Here is a 23,448-nt window from a genome sequence, read left to right as displayed (position 1 = left end):
GTTCAACATTCAGGAGTCTTTATTAGATCTGAGACGGGACCGCCATCTCAGAGGACTCTCAGCTCGGACGCCACAGGAACTGGGATGGGCCAGGGTGGACAGCGGTGGCCACGGGAGCAAGGGTGGGACGAAGTCCTCTCCCGGGTGGCTCCGGGTGTAACGGGCAGCCCAGGCTGGAGCTGGGGTCTTGCCACTTCGATCAATCCAGGAGGGCTTCTCAGAGGCAACCCATGCCAGCTGGGTGCAATAAGTCCTTCTTTTCGGTCTGAAAAGAAAAAAACGGCAAGAGTGAAAAAGGTTGTCTTTGGATGGAGACCTTAGCAGGAAGCAGAGGACAGAATTCCAGGGAGAGTGTCCAGCGGCCCTCGGGGCTCCCCTCCACCAGAAAGGGAGGGGGCTGGGGAGGGCTGAGACTGGGCGTGTCTTCCAGGAGCTCTGCCCAAGGCCACGACAGGGCGAGGGACTCAGGTCCCCAGCAGGGGAGAGGTAAAGGCCCAAGGGACTCGGCACCAGGTGGGGAACATGCTTCCGTTGGCCAAGGACAAACCTGGGAAGGTTTGGGTGATTTCTGCAGCAACTGTGGTCTCTTCTCCAGTCCCGTCTTCACCCCCAAAGACGGCAGTAGCATCCTGCGGCTTCCCACCTGCCGAGGGCTCCCTGCCCACGGGCTCCGCCCCTCAGTCACTCGGTGTGTTAGGAGGTGTTCTACTGGAGCCACGGGGAGGGACGCAGCCTGTGCGGGGGACCCACCAGGCCCCATCTGAAGCCCAACTTACCAGCCCCGTGACGCGGGGTGACCCACACATCCTTCGTGGGGCCCTGACTGCAGCTTTGCCAAGTGGGGGACAGAACCACTCCAGGCCTGGCAGCAGATTGACAGAGAAGACGGCTGCGAGAGGGCTCGCGTGAGCAAGTGGGTGTGGAATCGAGGTCAGCCCCTTCCTTCCTGGGGTGGGGGAGACCTAGGAGCCTCAGCACCTAGGAATGAACAGGACGAGCAGAGGCCACACAGAAATCTGCGTTAGGGGCACAACCGTGGCCACGGCCTCCCTCCCCTGCCCCGGCCGGAGTCAGAAGCCAGCAGCTTTGGGAGTCCCTGAGGTTCACCCCATCTGACTTCTCCCAGGGCTTTAAAATCTGAAAAGAGAGTCTCCGGAAGAGGAGGGGGGTCCGAGCCCCTGCGCTGCCCAGCTCCGCTCAGACCAGAAGGCCCAGCCTTATGTCCCTGCCTGCCCTACCTCCATTCTCGCTCCCCCCCCCCCCGCCCCTAAACATGGTCTTTACAGGCCCCCGACCTTGACTGGGGCGGTACCGTGGAGGGGTGTGGATGGGGTCTGCCTCACCCATTGTACTGGTAGCTCCCCAAAGGGAAAGACTTGTCTCCCTCGAACTTGGGCTCCTCGAGGCCTCCGACTTCCCCTGGCGCTCGTCCTGACCCGGGCTGGCTCCCAGAGGCCCTGAGGTGAGCCGGCCACTCCTAAGCACCCCCGCTGAGTCTGCCAGCCTCTCCCTCCACTGCTCACTGTCCCATTCCTTGCCCCAGATCCTCAGGCTGCCCACGAGCCCCACGAGCCCCAGGCTGGCTAGATCTGGGGGACAACAGAAGAGAAGGTGCGTGTGGGGGCCTGGGGAGGGGTGGTGGGTGAAGCTCAGAGCAGGCCCTCCCCCGCAGGGGGGGAGGAGGAGTCCAGACGGAGCAGGGTCTGTCGGCTCCGCCCTCCCAGCCCAGACACGGACAGCCAGCATCTCCTAGCAACAGTACAGTAGCAGGGGGCTGGGAAGGGGGGCTGGGAAAGCAGGGCGGGGAAACAATGATATCATAAATTATCCCCAGCCCCTCCCTGCCAGCCCACCCTGCCTCAGTTGAGAATGGCCTCCTTTCTCTCCCCACCTGCCCCTCATTGGAGATTCCCTCAGCAAAGCTGGCCCCTGCTCAGTGCCCCTTAGAGATGCCCCTCTAGGTCAAGGTGACCATTCTCTGCCTTGTGCTGGAGCTCCAGAGGGAGGGAATTCTCACCACCTCAGGATCTCTCAGGGACCCTGTTGGAACCTCCCCAGTGGCAGCAGCGGGGAGCCTGCCTTCCTAGGGGACTCCCCCCTGCTGAGGGCCTGAGAGACTAGCCCTTTCCGATGGCCTCTGGTTCTGGCTTTTCTCTTTGGGTGGGGATGGGGGCCAGGAAGGGAAATTTCAAAGCGTTTTGTGACCCTGACTCCCCTTCTCTCAACAAGATTTTATTCATTCATTAATTATTATTATCATTGTTTTATTGTTAAGTAGCCTCCACACCCAATGTGGGGCTTGAACTCATGACCCTGAGATCAAGAGTCGCATGCTCTACTGACTGGACCAGCCAGGTGCCCCTCTGAACAAAAGATTGCAGACTTGTGTCCCCAAGTCTTTAAGGGGCACTCAGACCTCACCAAGGTACCCATGTGTGTTTCCCTAGGCCATCAGTTGGAGTCCACGAAGCCCAATAAAGTGACTAAAGCAGGTGACAGTCCGTTCCTTACCTCTCAAATTAGCCATGTCAAGCCCAGGGTCAGAGAACTGGTACTTCAGCAGAACAGGTCTCAGTTAGACACTGGGAAGGACCTTGCAAGACAGAATAAGCAAGATCGTGGTGTTTCCTGGTTGGAGAGAGGAAAGGTCTGTCATAGAAACAAGAAACTGGGAACCTTTTAAACTGATCACATGGATGCTTTCTCTGCCATATTAAATAACACCTAGGGAGTACTTAGCATAGAGCCTGACATGTCGTTGGCCCCCATCGTGGCCATTCTTATTGGATGGCTATCAGGAGGAAGGGATGCATCGCTGGAGACCTACGTCCCATCCTCCAGGAACCCCATGGGAAAATCCAGATAGGAGATAGTGCCCCGAGTACAAGATGGCAGCCAGTTGCTATGGCAACAGAAGCAGAAGGAGTCCGGTTGGCTGTGGGGGCAGCGCTGGAAAGCCAGCTGGTGCCAGATGGACAAACCCGGCAGAAGGTAGCCCTGGCCGGGTGAGGCTCATGCCCCTGTGCCCAGGGCTCTCCCTCCATATGCCAGCCTCAGCCTGGTCCTTCCCTGCAGGCCTACAGGCTCCACTGCTATCAGTGGGGGATGATGCCCAAACCATCCTTCCTCCCAGCTCAAGCTTGTACAACAAGGGATGACCGCTTCGAGACAAAAGCCCCTGTTGCTCAAAGTCTCCCTGGCCCATAGGCTGAGGGACCTCAGTAAGTCTGAATTCAGCTCACTCCTGACAATGCCGAGGAGCATAAGATCATCGGGGACTTGAGAGAGTCCTGGGCTGGGCGGCAGGGCTTGGAGGGACCACGTTGGGCTCATTCGCTGGAGCGTCACAATGTCCGGCTAGCGCTCCCTCTGGAGAACGACGAGATGCGGGCTGCGGGAAGCAAGCAGGGTTAGGACACTGTGGGGGACCCTCACCCCACCCTCGCTCTTCCCAGGGCTGCTGGACGGTGTCTACACCGGCCCTAAGGGGAAGCTCTTCCTGAGGAGGATGGCCACCAAGACACCTGCCTGCTTGAGCCCACGAGAGCTCTGGGCAGCGCCCGGAGTCCAGCCCCGCCCTCAGACAGGCCTTCATCACGGACTGCGAGCCCCTCCCGGCCCCCTCCTCCCCAGCGATCCGTGCCCTCATTTCCAAGCCGCGGAAGCCCTTCCAGACTGTCCCCACCTCAGTGGCCCCTCTAGAATTAGCACCGTCCACCTGCACATGGCCTCACCCTCGCTCACACCGACCCAACTGATCCCTCGGAGTAACCGTGGAGGGAAGTTAGGGTCCAAAGACAGTAAGTGACTTGCCTAAGGTCACCTAGCTAGCAAGGGAGGGAAGCCAGGGTCTCCTGACCGGCCTGTCTGATCCAGAGTCGACAACCAAAACCTCCTTCTGTTGTCCGTCCTGCGGATGGAGCCCTGCTATCCAATCTGTGAGCAGCCTGCAGCCCGACGAGGTGCCCGCTGCCATTCTGCTGCTCCCGGGGCCCAAAGCCACACACTTATTACAAGGAACAGTGTGCGCAACAAGGCGTTGGGGGTGGGGCAGGGGTCTATCCACACGCTGGTTGACAGCAGGCGGCACTCAGGTCAGGCAACGAGAGAAACCTTCCCGGGGGAGGACGAGACTGGGTGTGGAGTCTAAGGCAGCCTCGCGCCTCTTTTTGGGCCCTGGCTTCTTTCTACCTCCCCAACACAGCCCTCCCCGAGCGAGCCAGCCAGCGGGGGAGCCCCGTGCAGGAGCTGGGGAGCCCCGTGAAAGGGCAGGAAGGGAGGCTAGAGGGGCCGGGGTGGAGGGAGTTACAGCAAGGAAGGAGGCGGGCAGCAGGACCCTGCTGCTGGGGGCCCGCGGGGCCTGACAGGACCGTGGAGAGGAGCCTGTCCTGGGAAGGTTCGGACAGGGCCTCACTGGCCTCACTGTGAGGCTCTGGCTAGGTGTCAGCTTCTCCATTTCCTTCCCAGATCTGGTTAAAGCCTGAGGCTGCCCCTCAGCCCTCCCCTCCTCCAATCCCCTTCCACCCACCCCTTAGCCCAGGGAGCTAAGCCCCCTCACCTGACAAGGCCACTTCCGTGGCCACTCACAGAGAAGTCTTTGTGCAAAGGCTGGGCCTGGGGGAGGGGCGGGGGCTGGCCCCCCCCACTTCCCTCTCCCCCTCCCCCGGTGGCCACAGCAGCTCCTCAGATGCCTCTCCAGCCTTCCGCCACCTTCTCCAGGAAGGATCTCCCCGCCTGATAGCCCGCACCCCTTCCCGCACCCCGTCTCCCAGGGACTTTCCAGGGCTGAGCCCCCTCTCTGCTCTTCAGTCCCCAGCGGCCCATCTCCTGTGCTGCCCCGGGGGCACCCGTGCTTCTCCCAGGGAGCCCCCACTGGCCTACCCACTGTGTAAGCGGGGGCACGCATGCGGATGGTGGGGTGATCTGGGGGAGGGGCAGAGACTCTTCCTGCGGGGCTCCCAGGCCTCTGTTCCCTCATTTGCAGAACTAAGCAGGAGCCAGTGAAACCTCCGGCTGGGCACTGGGCTAAGCAGGCATCTGGATGCGGTGTCCTTGTCCCTCCTGGGAGGGGCTGTGTGCTGCTCGCCGTCCAACCCCCCCCCCCCCCATACACGGCATCTCTGAGGCTGTCAGCTAAGCACCCTGCAAGTCCAGCCCCCCTGCTGGGGCACATGAGGCTCTCTCGGTAACCAACTTCAGCCTCCGTGCCCCAGCTCCTCCCAGCCCAGAGTCCCTGTGACGACAGCCCCGTCCCCTAGCCCAGCCTGCTCTTTCCTCCCTCCCCTCACATCAGCTGGCCCCTCACCACCGCCCACTCCCTCACACCTTGGACTTGACGACCTCCTGCTCACCTGTCACCACTTGCCCCTCGGCCCCTCCAGGAGGCCCTCCCTGCCTGCCCGGCCCCATGCTCCCCGGAGCCTGGCTCAGGTCTTCAGGACAACGGTCCTCCCGGTGTCCCGTGGTGTCTGTCCGCCCTCCCTGCCAGACTGCTGGTTCCGCAGAGCAGCCCCGAACCCCACCTCCGCCTTCACCCAGCGGCACTCGGCACACGCCTGTTGACGGAACGAGCCACGGAGGCAGGGGCCAAGCGAAAGGAAGGTGTGGGTGCGAGAGGCGCTGCCCGGGAGGAAGGGATGGTCCTCACGTGGGTGATGTGGAGGGGGAGGGACCCGAGGGCCTAGCAGTTTGGTGACACCGCAGGTGGAGGGGGGAGGCGGGAGCACATGCTGAGCCAGTGAGCACCGGGACCCTGTACCGCGTCTGGGGAGTGGCCACCTTGCGGTTTGGGAGGGAGGCTGGCTTCTTCGCCACCAGGGAAGCCAAAAGCACAGGAGTGCTCCCAGCCCTCCTTGCCGCTCGGGCCTGGGTGGAACCCAAGCAGGGGCACCTCTCCAGCCTCTGCCCCAGGAGCTAAGGGCAGGAGCACACACAGAGCAGTGAGGGGACAGATCTGGAGTTCAGAGAAGCCAGAACCTGTGAAGTGGGCAGGTTTCTAGAAGTCTAGAGCCCACGATGGCTGACGCGGTAAACGCAGCAGGACCGTGGAGCCCTGGGGAGCACTCACAAATGAAGACCTGGAAGACTGAATGAGCAGAACCCAGGACGCATGAGCGAGGATGTAACAGGAGGGCCAAAGGCCACAGGAGGAGGCAGGACCGGGGCCAGCGGGGACTGCGCTGCAGAGGTCTCCTGGCCTGAGGTGGGGGTGGGCGGTGGGCCCTTGGCGGGGCCGTGGGTGGTCTCCAGGGTGTAGCTTCACAAGGGCCCAGACGAGGGAAGCCAGACCGCCAGGCTGAGCAGGGAAAACCTGGAGCTCCACCTCGAGGACACGACAGCCCTTCAAGGCCCCAGAGAGACCCTCAAACTGGCAGGCGGTCCTGCCTGCCCACACCTTACCCTCCCCCCAGTTCCCACCACCACCACCCCCCCCAGTGTTTGTGCATCACCCAGTCCATAAGATCCTCCGTCAAGTCCTCTGACCACCGGGTGCTCATGGGGTCTGTGAGTGAACGGGAGGCCGCCCCACCAGCCCTGCTCCTGTGCCAGCCTCACTCTCCTCTGGGGCTGCCATGCCTCATCCCTCCCGCCTTCCTTCCCTCCCTCCCGTCCGTCCGCTCTCTCCAGTTCTACTAGCAAGGAGCCTCAGCCATGCTCCCGGCCAGCCAGCAAGTCCTTCCTGGGTTCCCGGGGCCTCAGCCCCCGCCACGTCCGTCCACCTGTCAGAGGCCGCCATCTTAGGGGTGCCAGCTGCCTCACATGGCGACCTCACTCGCCCTCCGCTTCCGTTCCCACAGCATTGCCTCCTACCCCTGCCTCCCTCTCTCTCTCTCTCTGAAGCCCGAGCCCAACAAGGTGGGGGGCCAGGCTGGGGAGCCAAGGCCGGAGGAAGCAAGACAAAAAAGGACAGAAAAGCCGGCCCCTTGGCATCCCTCTTTGGCATCCGAGGCCAGCTCAGGGAGGGACGGCAGAAGGGAAGAAAGAAAGTAGTGAGTTTTTATTTCTGTCCTCTTCCTGCTACCTCCCCCCCCCCACACACTTTGATGAAAACAAAATCTCTCCCCTTTTCTCTCGTCTCCAACCCCCTCCCCTTTTTTTCTGGCTCCTACCAGGAGCCTCCTGGAATGCAAATGAGTTGTATTATGCAAATGTATGCAAATCGGGCTTAACGAGCGGAAGGAGGGGGCAGAATGCCTAATGAGTAATGGCGGAGGGTGGCAGGAATGACCCCCCTCCTCTTCTCCCGTTCCCACAGCCTGGAGGCTGGCTGGGGGTAGCAGGGTGTCCCTCGCTTCTGGGAGAGAGCAGAAGGTCAAGGCCCCATCACCTCAGAAGGCTGAGGGTGGCCTCGGCTGTAGGTGAGGGACAGGAGAGCTTGAGGGTGGAGAGGGTTAAGTACAGGGGACTCCGGCTCCCTCGCACAACCTTCCCAGAGTCTCTGGATGCACCAGCCTCCCTGCCTGTGCGGCTCCAGTGCTGAAAGGAGGCTGATGCTCATGCATGCCAAGGCTTGTGATTCAGAAAGGAGGATTCCCAAGGGAAGATTCCCAACCAGACCCAGGTTCTTCCTGGGGGTGGGGGTGAAAGCTGTCTCTCTTTGTGCTTTGGAAGGTGGGGGCTGGGGCGGTTGCCATGGCAACATAGCATGGAACACCCACCTCCCCAACATCCAGCCCCAGAGGACCTAAGAGTTGGGGGGGGGGCATAATAGACTGACACCCCCTGATGCCCCCACCACCTGGCACTGCCAGCCGGAGATGGCGGCATCACATCCTAGCGAGAATAGCCCCTTTGTTTCTGGGCTCCCGGTGTCGGAGGAGCAGGCCTGGGCACACAGAAGGGCCTTTCCCAGGCCCCGTTCCAGTTTGCGTGGCTCTTGCTGGCCTCTGGAGACTCCTTGTGGCCATCCGCTGGCCTCTGTGCCCTGGCAGATGGCTGCCCCTTGCCCCGTGGGCTTGCCAGCCACTGCTAGGTATGCCTTCCCCTGTGCTTCTCTCTGAGGCCTCCCCTGCAAACCTCTGACAGAGAGAGCAGTTGGGCCCACCTCTTCCCGGCCTGCGTGGACACCTCACACGCCCAGACACGTGCTCTGTCCCTTTCCGTGCAAGGACAACCTGTGACCCTCCCGACCAGCATTAGGCCTGCGCACGCACGCGAGTCAGGCAGGGAGGTTCCTACAGGACACATCAGACACAGTGGGCAGGGCCGGGCTGGACTTGAGGAGGCTGCCTCTTGGCATTTCCACCACCCAGCTGAGTGACCTTGGGCATGACTCTTCCGCTCTCTTGGGATCTGTAACATGAGGGATATAGGGCGGAGGCTCATCCTGGCTCTGGCTGACCTTACGTGCGTTTAGGGTACACACTCCCCGCATCCACCTCTCATCCTTCCCACCGCTGCAACAGCACCCCACCCCCACACCGTTCAGTTCCCACTCCCCGAAGAGGACAGACCCAATTTCCTGGAGATGGAATGCCAACTGCCCTCAGCTTTTCCCTCTTCCTGAGACCCCGCAGCTGCCTGCAAACAGTCCCCACAGATTACAAAATCTAGAGACCGAGAGAAGACCCCCTCGTAAGCCTCCCAAAGGCGGCCTGCAGGCCGGCTACTCACCGCCCGGGAGCTGTCCGTGGTGCTGGACGCGGCTCTGGCCCAGGAGTGGAGGAAAGCGGGCGGGAGGGTGACGAGCACCCACCCGCCCCAGGTGAGAAGCTAAAAGGAAGAGAAGAAGCAGAAACATTGGGAAACAGTAAGCAAGGGCGCAGACACCCCCGAGGAAAGTCTCCCCTCTGGGAAGATGTCCAAATTGCCAGTGCTACTTGGGGGGAGGAGGAGCCCAAGGGTCCCTGCAACTCTGCACCTCACACCCCTTCATCCCTAACGACTTAAGGGTCATAGGTTAACTCAGTCTCCATCTGGATCCTATTTGGAAACCCACAGGGAGATACAGTCATCGTTCCTGCTCTTGGGGAAGAGCTCGGGTTGAGGTAGTTGACAGGGTACCGACCTCTAAATTCCATCCTAAATTCTAAGGTTCCTACAAGGAGTTTAGAAATAAGGTTGGGAAAGACGCATAGTTGAAGATACACAATCTGCTCAGTTGTATTATAACCATCAAGAGCTGGAGAGGAAAGGCAGGGAAATAGGAAAGGGCATGTGTGTGCCTGTGTATGTGTGCACAGGTGCGTGTGTGTGTGTGTGTGTGTGTGTGTGTCCCAGGGAAGAGAGGTAAGCCTACATCGGTGGTTCTTAACCCTAGCTGCACATTAGAAACACGGAGAGAACTTTTAAATGATACCAATGTCTAGGCCTCAGTCCCAGATACTCTGATTTCATTGGCCTGGGGCTGGACCCCAACATCAGTTTTTTTTTCCTAACGCTCCCCAGGTGGTTTTAGTGCATAACCAAGTTGAGAATCACTGGCCTGGAAGAAAGCACATAAGAAAAAGTACAGGGGTTAAGCCTGATGAGCTGGAGGGAGAGGGAAAGCCAGGGCCCCTGAAAAGGAAGGGAATAAGCAGGAAGGAGAGCATCTCCTGGGACCTCCTGGTGGCCCCAGGCCTGATCTGGATTGGGGACCGACTCAGGCATCGAGCTTGTCTCTTTGGTGCTGTGGAAGCTCAAACCGTCCCAATGAAATGAGGCAGGGAGACGAACTGTGTCCCCATCCCAGGCCCTTGTGCAGAGACAGGGCATGGGTGCAATGACCCTGGGGGCATGCTGCTCCCCTTCACCCAGAAGGTCCCCAGGGAGGCAGTTGTAGAAGGTAAACAGCAACAATGGTCTCTTTCAGTGTCCAGATTCCAACCCTTCAGTCCAATTAGCAGACACAGCAAACAGCAATTCAGCTGCCTTCAGCCGCTGTCATAACAAACTCAGAGCAGCCTTAATGGGGGGATTAGGGCAGGAGGAGGGGGGTGTCACTCGGAGCCTTGGGAGAGCCTGGGTGGCAGTGAAGGGCTCCCCTGTTTCTCCCAGCTCTCTCCCACCTGAACATGCAGCTACTCGCCTTTACCTTCTACAACCCTGCTTCTCATTTTCCTCAAAGCTCCAAGAATCGTTTTCATACTTTTGTCTACTCTTTCCCTCCAATGATTTTTTTAAAACATTAACCTAAATTCATTTATCCTGCAGGGAAGTTGGCACACCTGCCCCTGGATGAGCCAGCGCCATAACCCCCCCCCATGATCTCTGAGGTCTTGATAGCAAAGGAAGGAAGGCGGAAAGGTCAATCTGTCCCCAGAGCATTAGGGTGGGAAGGTGGGGAATAAATAAATATCAGAATATTCCAGTTCCCAAACCTTGGGAATTGCAGACTTCAAGAAGGACTTCCAGACCCAGAAGAGCGCAGAGGGGCCTATGCTTCTCTGGTGGGTTACTAGCCTTGGGAATTGACTTGGGGGTTGGGGTAGGGGAGAGGGCTGGGAGGCAAGAGGAGAGAAAACACCTCTTCTTAAAGTTGCTCAGTCTGTATATGCTGGTAGGCAGGTCTCTATTTGGTTGGTTCATTCTACCCACTACCTAACCGGTCCTTAAATTTAACACCTGTGTTTTTTGTCACACTGGAAACTTAATGGAATACACTTGGAGTTACCATTTACCTGTGCCACATTCTCTATCTCCATAACTCAGTTTACCAGTTGTAAGTTCTCTACCAGTAGGCGGCAAGATCCGTAAAGAACAGAAAACACAATGACCCTTCTGGACTCTAGCCTCTTAACAGGCTTCTCGAAGGCTGTTCCTTCTCCCCACGCTTCAGACACTGCCTACCCAGGTCCCCAGGAGTCCCTCCTCAACTCCGAAGCTGGAAAAGGAGGAACTTCCTCAAGTTTAAATGTTGTGAGATCCTCAGTCAAGAACATACTGAAAAGCTACCCTGTTTGCATTCTGAGATCAACCGTACGCTTTCAAATCCTTGTTCCAAACTGTGGCCTTTAACCCTTCTGTACCCTGAGAATTACTCTCTGCGCATGGATACCGTAACATGTTACAAGATCTTTTACATACAATTCCTTGTCTGCTCCATGTAACAATCCTGAGCGCACAGCTTCTTCTCCCCCTTATGTGAACATCCCGCTGAAGCTCAGAGATATCGTAGTTGGTGAATGACACACAGAAGCACAGACCCCCATTCAGTCGCACAGGCTGTTTCCATTTCTGTCCCTCCCCACCTGATGGTGATGATGCTTACGACCGGAGAGACCTTGCAATGCCTCGAATTGGGGAAAAATTGACCCAGGTGAGGGTATGAGTGATGATGTAAAACTTGAGTCAGATACTGAGGAGAAAATTGCCTTTGAACTCTGGGACTCAGAATTCAATAGGAGGGCGCTGGAATGAGGGCAGGGGACCGAATTGGGTAAAGAAACCAGCCTAGAACTTGGTTCCCAGTAGGAATGGGTGGATGTTGCAAGATCTGAAGAATAGAACTAAAAACCTGTGGACACAGACAGAAGTGTGTTGATAGCCAGAAAGAAATTTCCTAACCGGTAACCGGTGAGGCCCTTGTGAACCCCTTTCAAGCGAGGGCCCTGCACCCCCACTCCCCCAGTGCTCCTAGCGGGCTCAGCTGCCATAAAGGTTGGGGGAGGCAGGCAGCAGGACTCCGTGGTGTCACGGCGATGTCTGCATTTCGAGGAGCCTCCCGGATCCCAGAGTGTCTGTTCCTCCGGTGGACTTAAACCTAGGTGCAGCCAGGCATCCGTGATCTGACAGCCCAGCCTCCTGCCCACGGGGGTCGCACACGTACCCAGCCTCACAGCAGTTACTGAGTTTGTCACCCTCACGAGCAGACACAGCCCCCGGCACAGCCACCCACCCCTCTCCCGCAGCCCTGCCCACACACCCACGCGCACCACCACATGTACGCGTAAGGCGGGCAGCACGCACTCACCCCCACGTCCCTCCCGGCCTCCGTCCCCTCTCCCCGGAGATCCTTGTTCTGCAGGGTGTAAGCCCTCCACCCGCCAGCTTCCTCAGGCCTCCCGTCCTCCTCCGGAGACCCTGTGGTCAGACGTGCTAATGAGGCCCCACGATAACCCCACTGCGGTTAGAACAGAAGTTGGAAGTCTTGTGCGCATGAGTCTCAGCAGATCCAAATACGCATTTCCAACCAGCTGCAAGAAGAGTTTAAAAAAAAAAAAAAAGCACCTGTCTTTCTCCTGCTTCACCCTCCTCCTCTTCCTCCGTCCCCTCCTCCCCCGCTCACCACCAGGCCCGAGGCTCTCTCCTTTCTCCTCTCTCCCGGGCCTTCCCTTTCCCTGCTGCGCCAATCCCCTCCCTTCTGATACAACCCCACCTTACCTTCCAGTCCTTCCCCTGGGGTTTGAAACTACGGAGCGACATTAGCAACGCACGGGGGTCTATGGTTCCTCATCTGTAAAGTGGGGTTAGTGACAGCTACCTTACGGCATCCGAGGATCCAAGAGAGGCTCGCAGACGGAGGCTGTTACCGGGAGGTGTGGTGTGGTGTCAGGGACTCCCGGTCCCTGCCCGAACCCGCTCTCGTCTCCCTAATCCTGTCTCCGCTGCCCCCACTCCGAAAACACCAAATTCCAAACAGCTGAAAAAGGGAGAGGCGAGAGGCGGTTCGTCTCTCCTTCCCCCAGATCTCTGAAGGGAGGAAACGTGTGCCCCAGGCTCTCTGAAGCCTGACTGTTTCCGTTCGGAGTCCCCAATATTTCTCCCACATAATATGTAGTTGGATCATAATCTCCTAGCTGTAAAATCATTTCCTGGAGGAAGCTGTAAATTTACACCGGGAACTGGACAGTACAAGGTCATTTTGTCCAGTTGTCCCGCGTTCTGGAAGGCCAGGCGGTGGGGGGGGGGGGTGGAACGGGGAGCTAAAAGCAGCAAGGCCACTTCTAGTTTTGTTTCGTTCACTTTTGTTCTACCAAGTCACGCTGGACCACTCTCCTCATAGCTGCACCCAAACACTTTTGCTTAAAATATTTAGGTCAGGCCAGATAAATGGATCCTTTTAGGAAAGGCCCTGATTAAGCTCTCTAATTCTTTGCTTTCTCTGGGCAGCATAAATACTAAGCTACAAATTCCTTTGTGTTCGAGCTCCTCCAGGCTATGTGCTCTTGGAGATGATTTCTAAGAGGCAGGATGGCGTGGGAAGGTGGGGTGTCCTGAAAGACCCCAACTCAAGCCATTTGGTCAGTGAAGACAATGCTGGCACCAGAAGCTTTTCAAGACACCAGACTCAGGTCCTGGGTGGGAAGGAATAAGGGATGCGGAAGCGAGGAGGCTGAGACACAGCGAGCACCCCACCCGCCCAGAACCCAGGCTGTACCTCCCGTTCAACCTCCCCTGGTCTCCACCTCGCCATTCTCAGCTCCCAGCCCAGCTGGGTAGACCTATGTGGCTTCAAGGAGCCGATTTAAGCAAAGACCCTGCTCTTTCCTTTTCTCCCTTGAGAGGGGGGGGCGCTCCCCCAAAGCTCCCACCCCAGCGAGAGCTGTGGATAAGCCAGCGCCCCCGGGAGAGGCCTGGGCCCGGAGCCTGAGGCACTGTCCCAAATAACCCTGCAACCAGATTTCAACAGATCCCTCCCTTGGAGCGGCTTCCCCCCTCCCACCACCCCCCCCCACCCCGCACTGACCCACTCCGCAGACGGCTGGCCGGGGGTGGGGGGGGGGAGACGCCCCATCCTGAGTAACCACCCCGCCCCTTTCTCGCCTTCCCCCCCAGAGCACACGGCTAACGTGAGATCGCGCGGCGCCTCTGCGCCGCCCGGGGTTGGGGTGCGGTCTTGAGGCCCGCGGGCCACCGGTTCCTCCTCTCGCCCGCGCGGCCCGAGGGTCCTCGCGCCCCCAGCCCCTCGTTTAGCCCGCCCCCCGCCCGTCCGTGCGGCCAGCTTTCCCGGGGCCCTCTGCGCAGTGTATGGGGTTATTTTTACTTTCGGTTATCTAGCTTTATGAAGACTCCACACCACTCATACAGCTAGATAACCAAAGATAACAACCAACCCCGCCTCCTGGCTGCTGCCGCTGCCTCTTCCACGCAGCCTTCCGGCCGCCGCCGCCGCCGCCGCCGCCCCCGCCCCCGGACGCCCGCCGGTGGAGGTGGGAGAGGGCACAGGGGTGGAGGTGGGGGCGGAGAGAGAAACGGAGCCCAAGACGGAAAGGGACCCGGAGTACAGGACACAGGCACCACGGACACCGAAAAGGGCGTGGGAAGGACGCGGCGCCGGCGGCGTGGAGGCCCAGGGATCGCCCCCGGACCCGAGAAGCTTCGAACGCCCGGTTTCCCCATCCGAGCCAGAAGCGCGAGTTCGGCGGGTCCTTCCGCACGAAGAGGGACTCGCGGGCTTTCGCGCCACCCGGGAAGACCGCAGGGACCGCGGCGGAGGCCTCGGCCAGCCCACGGGGTCCCCGCCGCCCTCCCTTGGAGGCTGCGGGGCGCGCCCCACAGCCCAAGCCTCTGCGTGGGAGCCGCGGGGACCCCCAGCTCGCCAAGGGCTGGAACCCCGCTGCCCGCTGAAACGAGGGGGGGCGACGAGCAGCGAATCATGGGGGAAGCCCCGGCAGCGTCCCGGCAGGGAACAGGAAATCCCGGCGACCGGGAGGGAGGCAGGCTGGTGCGGGGTGGGCGCCCCCAGAGCCTCCCAAGCGCGCCTCGGGGAGAGAAGAAAAGGGCAGAGACCCCACCCGGGAGGGGTTCCGGGAGAGCACCCACGAGATGGGGCAGGCGGTGCAGGTGAGCGAGCCCCAGGCCCGACCGCGCCCCCCCCCCCCCCCGAGAAATGGCTTTGTACAAAGAGGTCCACAAAGCCCCCAAGGCTGTGAAAATGGCCGGGGGCCCGAGGCGGGAGGTGCCCCTGGGGCTTGGCAGGGATTCCGATCGAGAACGGGAATCGTCACGGAGGTCCCGGCGGGCAGCCCGGAGGAGGGTGTGGGGCTCGGCCGGCCCCTCGGGGCGGGCGCGCCGGCACGCTGGACGCTGGCGCTCGCCCACCTGCGGCCCCGAGCCGGCCAGGCCACTTACATGGAGCCCAGGGCGCCCATCGAGCTCTCCCGCGCCGTCCTCCCGGCGCGTTCCCGCCACGGAGAGCCGCGGCCCGGGTCCGGGGCGCCAGGGCTCATCGGGCGCGGGGTGCAGGCTCCCGCGGGTCTCAGCCTCCGCCGAGCCGCGGCCAGCACGGCCGGGCGGGCCTCGCCTCCCCAGCTCCCGCCTCCTCGGCGGCCGCTGCTCTGGCCCGGGCGCGCTCCGGCTCCGGACTTTTCATTCATCCTTTCACGCTCCCTCCCCAGGCCAGCCTCCGATTGGCTCCGCCACGTCTGACGTCACCACCTCGTCTCCCCGCCGGCCCCGCCCCTCCCCTGCCTTGGAAGAGCTGGAGCGCGCAATTGGGGCGCCCCTCCCCCCCAGAACCGGGTGGGGGAGGAACTACTACCTCTGTGTGCGGATTCCCAGCCTCCTGCGGCCTCACCCACCCCGAGACCCGCCTGCCATCTCCCATCCGCTGCCATTTGGGGTTTTGATCTCAAGCCTCCCTCTTTCTGGAGGTCCTACATTTTCCACTTGGGCCCCAGACACGTTCCACCAGGTGCGGGGGTGGGGGTGGGGGCAGAGACGGGAAAAGAGATCGGTGAAATATCAAAAAGAACCAGATAACTGGAGATTCTGCCCCCACCTGCCGCCTCCGCTCAGGATATCCTTTGTGCGTGCGTTCTGATCCCTTCCAGACTGGGATCCTAACCTTTCAGGACGGGCGGAAACCTGTCTTGTTGGTTTTCAACCCCAAACAGGGAGGGAGAGATTCTGGAAGTTAGTCTGAGCGGGACAGGGCCTCCCTCTTTGCTGTGCGGGGACGGGCATCTCTCGGAACCTGCTCGCTGCACCAAGGTTCCAGGTGGAGGAGGCTGGAGGGTCCCAGCTGGCATTAACCCGGGCAGCATCCACCGATCTGACCCAGCCACGGACGCCCTTACCACCGCCTTCTCTCCCTTGCCCTTCCTGGTGCGCCTCCAACGGCGAGCCTAGCGCCCCCACCTCCGCTCCAGCTCCGGGTGTCTGGAGAGCTGGGGTTTGAAGTTCCGGGCTTCCCTGACCTGGCTCCCCATCTGGCCCAGAGAATCAGAAAACGCAGCGTCCCAACCCGGGGCAGCTCGCGTCTCCCCGCAGGGGGAGTCCGGGTTCTCCCTGCCTGGCGGCGCTCTCTGGGAGAGCTGCGGGGCCCTAGCTGAGTCGCGTTGGTCCTCGGCTCTGCGAACTCCCTTCCGGAGTTGTCACGCCCCTCCAACCACGTTATTCTCGGTCCCTTTGCTAAAAACTCCTACGACTTACATACCTAGAGCCTGTGTGTCTGCTTGGTAAGGGCCGATCCCTATCACCTGCCGTCCTTGAATGCTATGCCAACAGAGGAGTGCTCCGGGGGACCTGGGGTCTCCCCAGCAGGCCCAGCCAGACTGTTTTATCCACTCCAGGGCCTCGCCTCTCTGCACAGTCTAGGACAAAGCCGAGCCTGAACACTATTCGCCTTGGTTAGATGCAAGCCAGTGGCCAATGGGTTTCATTTTATGCACCCCTCAAAGGTTGGAGAATGTCTGAATAACCACCACATTACTGTGAGGTGGGGGACATTTCGAAATAGGATAAAGGCCAGGGGCCTGAGTTTCCCTACCCAAGCGGCAATATGGGGCTGAAGCAGACAGCCTGATTTCCCCAGGTCTCGGGACTGTGCTTGGCACAGCTTTTTTTTTTCCCCCTCTGTCCGCCTCCAGAGGGTCTCAGGACGCTTACCTAAGGGAGAGGCTTTCTAGAAGCTTCCACGGCATCAATTCTTTACCCTCTCAGAACTGGGAGCACAGCAGCCAACAGTGGGGAAAGAAGAAAAGAGATCAAGTGCCCACTGCCTGCCCCTCCCAGGTGCCCCTCGAACTCAAAATGGAGCAGGGGGGGGGGGCGTGCACTGGGGTCTCTGTTGCCCCAGTTCAGTTGCAGAAAAGTGGAACCTTCCCCAAACACTCACAGATAAACCTACCCTAGTGGCGTGCTGCCAGACGCACTCCTTAAATGCACCCTCCAAAACAGGCCCCAAACTATAGGCCCCTCCAGCCTTCCAGCTTCCCACCTACAGACCTCCCCCAATATTTCTAGGTACACGACCTCACACCCCCTTATAAGATACCCAACACCCTCCAGACGTTCCAGTAACCCTCAATAGGGCCTACACTTCGCACACACACACCAGCTTCCCCTACAGATATTTCCGCATTTGCCCCCACCCTCCCCGCAAGGTCCCTTAAAAGCACCTTAGGCGAACTTTCTCGGCGTCCCAGCCCCCTCGCCCAGTGCCTGCGAGGCCCGGGCGGCAGGTGGGAAAGAGCTGGCTCTCCCGCTAGCCAACAGGCTCTGCTCCGTTCTCTTCTGTCACCAGTGCCAGCGGGGCCCCTCCCCTCCGTGGGCCCAGGCTTAGCCCCACCCCCCCCCCTTACCCCAGAGCCACCCAGCGGCGCTGTGAGCTCCGAGTGGGGATCTGCATGAACCTTCCTTCTCTTTCAGCCACTGCTATAATTTTGTGGGGGTAGAGGAGGTAGACACAGAAAGGTTTCTTTGCCCCGTGGAGAGCCCCCACCCCCACCCCTATTGGCCAACATCAGACTCAGCTGGGCCTTCTGAAAAACTGAGGTCTGGGAAGAAATGGGTACATTTCCCAATCTCCCCCAAATAGCTAGATAAAGAGCTAGGTCCTCTGCCTCTTGCAGAGGGTTCTACAGAAGCACCTCAACCCCGACAGCGTCCACATTTAAGGAGTCCCCCACAAAAGAAAATGGAGATTGGTTTAAGTCGGAGTCACCCTATCTGTCCAGATTCCGGATGAAGCAACGTTCTGTTCGGTTTTGTGTGGGCAGACTCGAACTCCCAGGGCTCCCGCTCAGGGGTGGCGGCGAGTGGGGTCCCCTCGGGCTCATTCCCAGGGGCACGGGGCTGTAAGCCTTGAGGGAAGCAGAGACACCCCCCACACACACCTCCACTGACTGGCACCTTAGTCGGGCTTGGTTTGCACAGCCAGCGCCCGCATTCCAGCTTCCTAAAGGAAACTACTTGAAGGGGAGCAGAGGAGACCGCCCTCTGGGACAGAGGAGACGTCACAGCCATTCATTGGGGTCTCGGGGGTCTGACACCGGGTGGGCGCCCAGGAGTGACAGCCTGCACCTGTGGGTGCCCCTGCCAGTCTGGGTTTGCTCTCACGCGCTGTGGGTGGAGAGGGAGGGTGTTGCCAAAATGCGTGTCCCGAGTGGGATCCGCGTGGGAGGGGAGGGGTGGGGCCACCTCGCCGCCTGGGTCGGCTCCTCTGGCCGCAGGGGACCCTTCGGCCATCTCGGACCAGAAGCAGCAGGCCTGAGGGAGGCGGCCGCTAGAGCAAGAGGGGGCCTGAGGTCCCCTTTTGCTTGGCCTGTCAGCCTCAGTCTCCCCAAAAAGGCCTCCACCCGAGCCCACAGCACTCTCCACTGCGGTCGGTCGCTGTTCTAGAGCCATGGCCTGCAGACCCCACCCCCGTCCTTCCAGGGAGATTCTGGGGGTGCTGCGGGGAGAGCCCCCCAAGTCCCTGGCGTTGATCTGAGTGTGGAAGTGTCTCAGTCAGCTTGGAGCCTGTCCCTTGCCAGTGCCTGCCCCACCCCCATCGCCACGGTCCCCGTCCGGATGCCCACCCATTGTCTGTGCCTGAAGAGCCCACGTAGAGAAAAACATGGCCTCAATTGTGCTCCCGGGATGCAGCTTTTGGACAGATTTTTATACTTTGGGTCCAGAATACATTTTGGCGTTAGGCCACGCTCGTGAAATATTCAGGTAATTAAATAAAAAGCGTATTTTTTCTTTGTCTCAGTCACCAGAGGAGTTTGCCTTGAGGACACAGATGGAAGCCGCGGTTGGCGGAGGTGGGTTCAGGTATTTATTTCTGCCTTTTAAGTGCATCCTTATTATGAACATTGCCACCCATTATCCTTTTGCTACGGAATATTTGCATTGTCTGTGGGACGGCGGCTCGGAAAGCAAGAATTGGCAGGAAAAGAAATGCTGATGCTCTGGGGGACCCCAATCCGTCTACCTCCATAAGGGCAGAGGCGGTTTGAGGGCTTGGTTTGAGGCGGTTTGAGGGCCTGTCGCTGGGGCTGCCGCCCTTCCCTGCCCCCAAGACAGTGTTTTTCTCGTGGTGAGAGGCCAGCCTGAGAATTCCTCCGGCCTCTGTGAGCGCTGCCCCCTCCCGTCCCCGGTCCTCCCTTAAACCCACAGGCGGTGCGCTCGCCTGCTCGCCTCCGAGCCCTATGGAGCCGGGGAGGTGAGGACAAGGAGACAGAGATAGCAGAGGGTCCACCATCCGCAAATGGCCTCCTTGAGGGGCAAAAGGGTGGGTGTGTAAGGGCGCTGAGCCCGCACACACACGCACAGAAGCCTGGGCACACGCACAGGCAAACGCCAGGGTATGTCCTCGGCCCTCCCAGCACGAGCGTCGGATGCTCCCGGAGGCATACACCCTCACGTGTCTGCTTCCCGGATCCTGCTCAGCACAACCCACACCGCTCTCCTCTCTCACCAGTCACCAGGTACAGACATCTCCGCGCCTCCCCGGGGTCCCCCGGCTGCCGCCCTTAGGGGCCGCTGAGAGAAGGGGAAGGGCCCCCTGAATCCCCAGGGCCTCTCCTCCCTCTCGCGGAACTGGGCGCAGGGGGGCCCCTCATTCCCTCGCTCCCTCCCGTCATCAAGGCTCCACAGGTCTTACTGCCATCAGAGTGGAGCAAAGTCAGAGCCCACAGCTGGAAGAGGCAGGGCGACCTGACGAGGTGGGGAGAACGAGAGGACACAGAGGCCATACAGGACCAGCTCCCCCGCCTGCCCCTCCATTGAAAGCAAACAAATAAGATAAATACCCTAAAAGCCAAGGTGGTCGCCCACGATGACGGTGACACCGGTGACACCGGACCGAGGCCGCTGCTTCCGGACGCCCAGCCCTGTCAAGGAGGAGAATGCGAAGGTTACAGTCCTGGAGTGGCTCCGGTTCTCTCTGTCCCCCCCCCCCCCCCCCGTCTCCCTGCCACCCTCCCCCCTCCCATCTCTCCCTCCTCCACAGTCCTGCCCTCGTCCATCACCAGCCCTCCCGGCAGCACAGGGCGGCAGCTGGGAGAGAAAAGCCTAGATGTGCAGGAGGGCAGGGCCCTGGGCAGCCCGGGGACGCTCCAGCCCCAAGCTGCCTGGACCCCGTGTCCTCAGCCCCCACTCACAGCCTGCTGTGCCTCGGTCCGAAGCAAAGCAAGGGCCCTCGCTTGCTCGCTCGTCCCGGAGGAGGAGCCCCTCGCCCAGCCGGACACTCTCTCCTCGCAGCCCCCTCTGCTCAGGACAGAAGGGAAGACCCCGGGGGCAAGCCTCTGTTTTTCCGTCCAGATCCGACCGCATTACAAGCTGTAAAGCGCCCTGCCCTCAGGATATCGCGGGGGAGCTTTCTAGAGCTCCTATCCGCAGGAGCAGATCCAGAAGCTGGCCTCCCCTCTCCTCCTCTGCTCCCCCCCGGCTCACACACACAAGAGGTGAGAATACAAAGCAGCTTTTTCATTTCGATGTTGGGTGTGGAACCTACTCTCCCCGCCCAGTATTTTGCTTTCGGGCTGAATTTTTATTTAGGGGAATGACTTGGGTGACCCGGCTCCTGAAACACTAAGGGAAGTGTATTTGTGTGTGCGTGTGGGTGTGTGTGCGCGCATGTGTGTGTGTGGGTGTGTGGGGAGGGAAGGTGGTGAATCCTTCTGCCTCAAACTCAATTCCACAACTTCCTCACCTTCTTTTTTAATCAGGAAGATAGATAATCTACCTTAATGCAGAGGAAATCATAAAAAGGAAGGCTAGGGGTCAGGAGTAAGTCTTACCTCCAAGCCTGATTTCTAGAAGGAGTGCTTGGAATGCCCCCCCCTCGCTCCCAGCCTCAGCTCTGCCAGCCCACCCATGCATAAAGGGATGTTTCCTCTGAAATGATCCTCAAGCCAAAGAGGCACCAACCCTCCAGCTTGCAGACCCCCTGGAAAATGGACACAGACACAGCTGGGGGCCTCCGGCTCCTTCCGCCCTCATCAGAGAGAGTCGTGGGGTCCCTGTGTGTGCCTCTCCCTGCTGAGCCCTGCCCTGCACCCCACCCCACCCCCCAAACATACACACAGTGCCCAGGGAAACACGGTGACAAGGTCTGTGCTCGGGGGTCATGGAGCGTGTGTATGTTTGGTGACCCACAGCCTCGGCTTCTCCCAGCAATCTGGCCTCTGGGGGACCAGAAGTGGTCTGGGGGCCTCCCGCCCCCACTGCCCCACAGTGGTCCCAGCCTGCCCCCAGGAAGCCCCGTGCAGGTGGGGACACCAGTGCCTTCTGTCTACATCCCCTGGCCCTTCTGAACAAAACAAGAGATTAAGGACGGCATCAGATGGGCAGGGGAGGGGATGGGGAGGGCTGTTACCCCTTCCTTCCCCAAAGCTCGGGCCCCAACACCTCACTTGCCTTTCAGCTCCCCTCAGCCCCTTTCCCACCTGCCAGCTCTTGGGAAAAGCCGGGACGAAGGGGGAATTGAACTAATCTAAATCCTACAAAATGCTCTTGGATTTTTTCCCTAATTCTGGTCTCCCCCTGTGTGGGAACGTGGCTCCTTTTCCCCCTCGTGCCCCCAGCCCCTCAGACTTGGTCCTTTCCTAAGAGCTGAGGTCTGTAGGGCGGAGAGGCCCAGAGCCAGGAAAGGAAAGGTCAGGAGTCCAGATACAGAACCATTTTCTCTTCCCTCCCATTCTCACTCCGCTCCCCTCCCGCCCCTCCTCTGGTACCGGCATTAAGATGTTGGCCGTCTGCTGGAGAGAGGGAGGGGCAGATTAATGGGATCAGTAGCACCGTGACCCTAAAGCTCCCCTGAATCCCATTGACAAACTTGGTGAGCTGTCTCGCGGTCGCCCGGGGCGAGCGGAAGGAGGGCCCCCCCCACCCCAGGCTCTGGAGGCGGGGCAGGGCCGCCGCCTCGGCTGGGCGCCCCGGACCCAAGAGGGGAGACCCCGCTCCGCCAACCACCCCTGCACGCAGCCACCCCACCCCTTCTGGTCCCCCCCTTAAATCTTTTATCAGCCTTTCCTTTCTCTGATGATCGCGCCCGCCTCCATTAGCCATTGGGCCAGGTGGGGCGCCCCGACTGATTTCAGGGGATCCCATCCCGCCCCAGCCCGCATGGCCGAGGCGGCAAGGGCCCTCTCCCACGGCCACTCACCCGGCTCCTGGGAGGAGGAGAGGCGGCTCGGCGGCCCCTGCCGCCCGCCCGACTGCCTCTCTCGCGGCTCCCAGCCTCCCGTGGCGCGGGGGTGCGGCCCGGTGACGGTGACGTAGCATCGGTCCGTCCATTCAGGAATTCCGCTCGCCTCGCTCTTTCTTTCTCCCGCTGCTCTCCCTGGAAGGCAGCAAAGAGGGGGTGCTGCCCCTGTCTGGAGACACCAGGGCCACCGAAATGACAGCCCGCCCGGAGGACGCCCCCTCCTCTCCGGCTCCCAAGCCTGTGTGGGAAGGGGTCTTTGTCACTCGCCCGTCCCCACCTCCTCCCGCCGCCTTTTCTAACCTGAGGCAGGAAGAAGGGGCGAGGGAAGCTATTGTTCCTCCCGGCCACCCTCATCCCCAGAGGAAGAGAGAGACAGGCTGGGACCGGAGCACGCGCGCGCGGTCCCCAGTCTCCCCGCCGGGTCGAACTGACCTCCGGACTCGGGAGCGTCCCGGGTTGGGGGGTGAGGAGTGACGGCAGGACACTTTGCCGTTTCGGGGTGTCCCCCGACCCCCGTCTCCGTCAGCTGGACGAAGCACAAGTCCACATCTTAGTTGTGAAGGACAAAGTGACACTTGGGGGCTGAGGGAGGGGGGAGCAGGGTGGGGGCGGCGAAGGCCAGCGCTCGGAAGTCTAGACGGGAGACGGGAGGGGTGGGACCACAGATTCAAAGTGGGAGATAAATTATCTTGTTCTCAGAGGAGGGAGAGCCACTCGAGGGCTGGTTTCCAGGGCCGGGGTCCCAATATCTGCTGGACGCGGAGGGGGGGCGCCCAGGATGGCACAATGGCCGCGTCTTCTCTGTCACCCCCACCCCGCCCCTCCCTCCCCTCCCTCCCACTCTCCCGGCCCGGCCTGGGAACTCAGTCTGAGCTCGACGTGACAGACAGCAGGCCTGCATGCTAATGAAGTTTGTCTCAAGTTCATTGTCAAAACCCCCCCTTCCCCAAGGCCCCCTCCCCTCCTCTCTCATACACAAATCTCCCTCCAACTTTTGTCCCACAGACCTGGAGGCCACTCGAGTCCCTGCCCGCTCCCCTCTCTCACCCTCCCCCACTGCTTTCAGTGTCCCCCCTGCCCACTGCCTCCCTGAGCCGGGGCGGGGGCCTCTCTCCTGCCCGGTGCCTTCCCAGCCACCTTCCGGCCTGCGTCCCTGAGCTCCGAAG

General features: G+C 60.4%; 1 protein-coding gene across 8 annotated transcripts; it reads right to left on the bottom strand.

Moving 5' to 3' along the window:
* Position 1: 1 nt before the first annotated feature.
* Positions 2-22,829, bottom strand: LOC122476624 (translation initiation factor IF-2-like). Of its 8 annotated transcripts, none has more exons than XR_006295545.1 (7): positions 22,715-22,829; positions 22,241-22,451; positions 19,884-19,964; positions 8,614-8,712; positions 2,512-2,628; positions 777-978; positions 2-265 (listed from the first exon to the last, which is right to left on the bottom strand). XR_006295545.1 is itself a non-coding variant. In XM_043569556.1 (3 exons), the coding sequence occupies exons 1-3, from the start codon at positions 15,237-15,239 to the stop codon at positions 8,187-8,189; spliced, it is 450 nt and encodes a 149-aa protein (XP_043425491.1). In that variant the 5' UTR covers positions 15,240-15,296; the 3' UTR covers positions 6,438-8,186. The 8 variants fall into 8 exon arrangements, 1 of the variants encoding a protein (XP_043425491.1); XR_006295546.1 differs by lacking the exons at positions 19,884-19,964; positions 22,241-22,451; positions 22,715-22,829 and adding exons at positions 3,243-3,391; positions 8,154-8,292; positions 14,995-15,208; XR_006295543.1 differs by lacking the exons at positions 19,884-19,964; positions 22,241-22,451; positions 22,715-22,829 and adding exons at positions 3,243-3,391; positions 14,995-15,205.
* Between the last annotated feature and the right edge of the window lie 619 nt (positions 22,830-23,448).

Source organism: Prionailurus bengalensis, chromosome E4 (genome assembly GCF_016509475.1).
Source record: "Prionailurus bengalensis isolate Pbe53 chromosome E4, Fcat_Pben_1.1_paternal_pri, whole genome shotgun sequence".
NCBI classification, from domain to species: Eukaryota; Metazoa; Chordata; class Mammalia; order Carnivora; family Felidae; genus Prionailurus; species Prionailurus bengalensis.
Note: the sequence above shows the minus strand (reverse complement) of the source record. Positions and strands in the feature narration are given on the sequence as shown.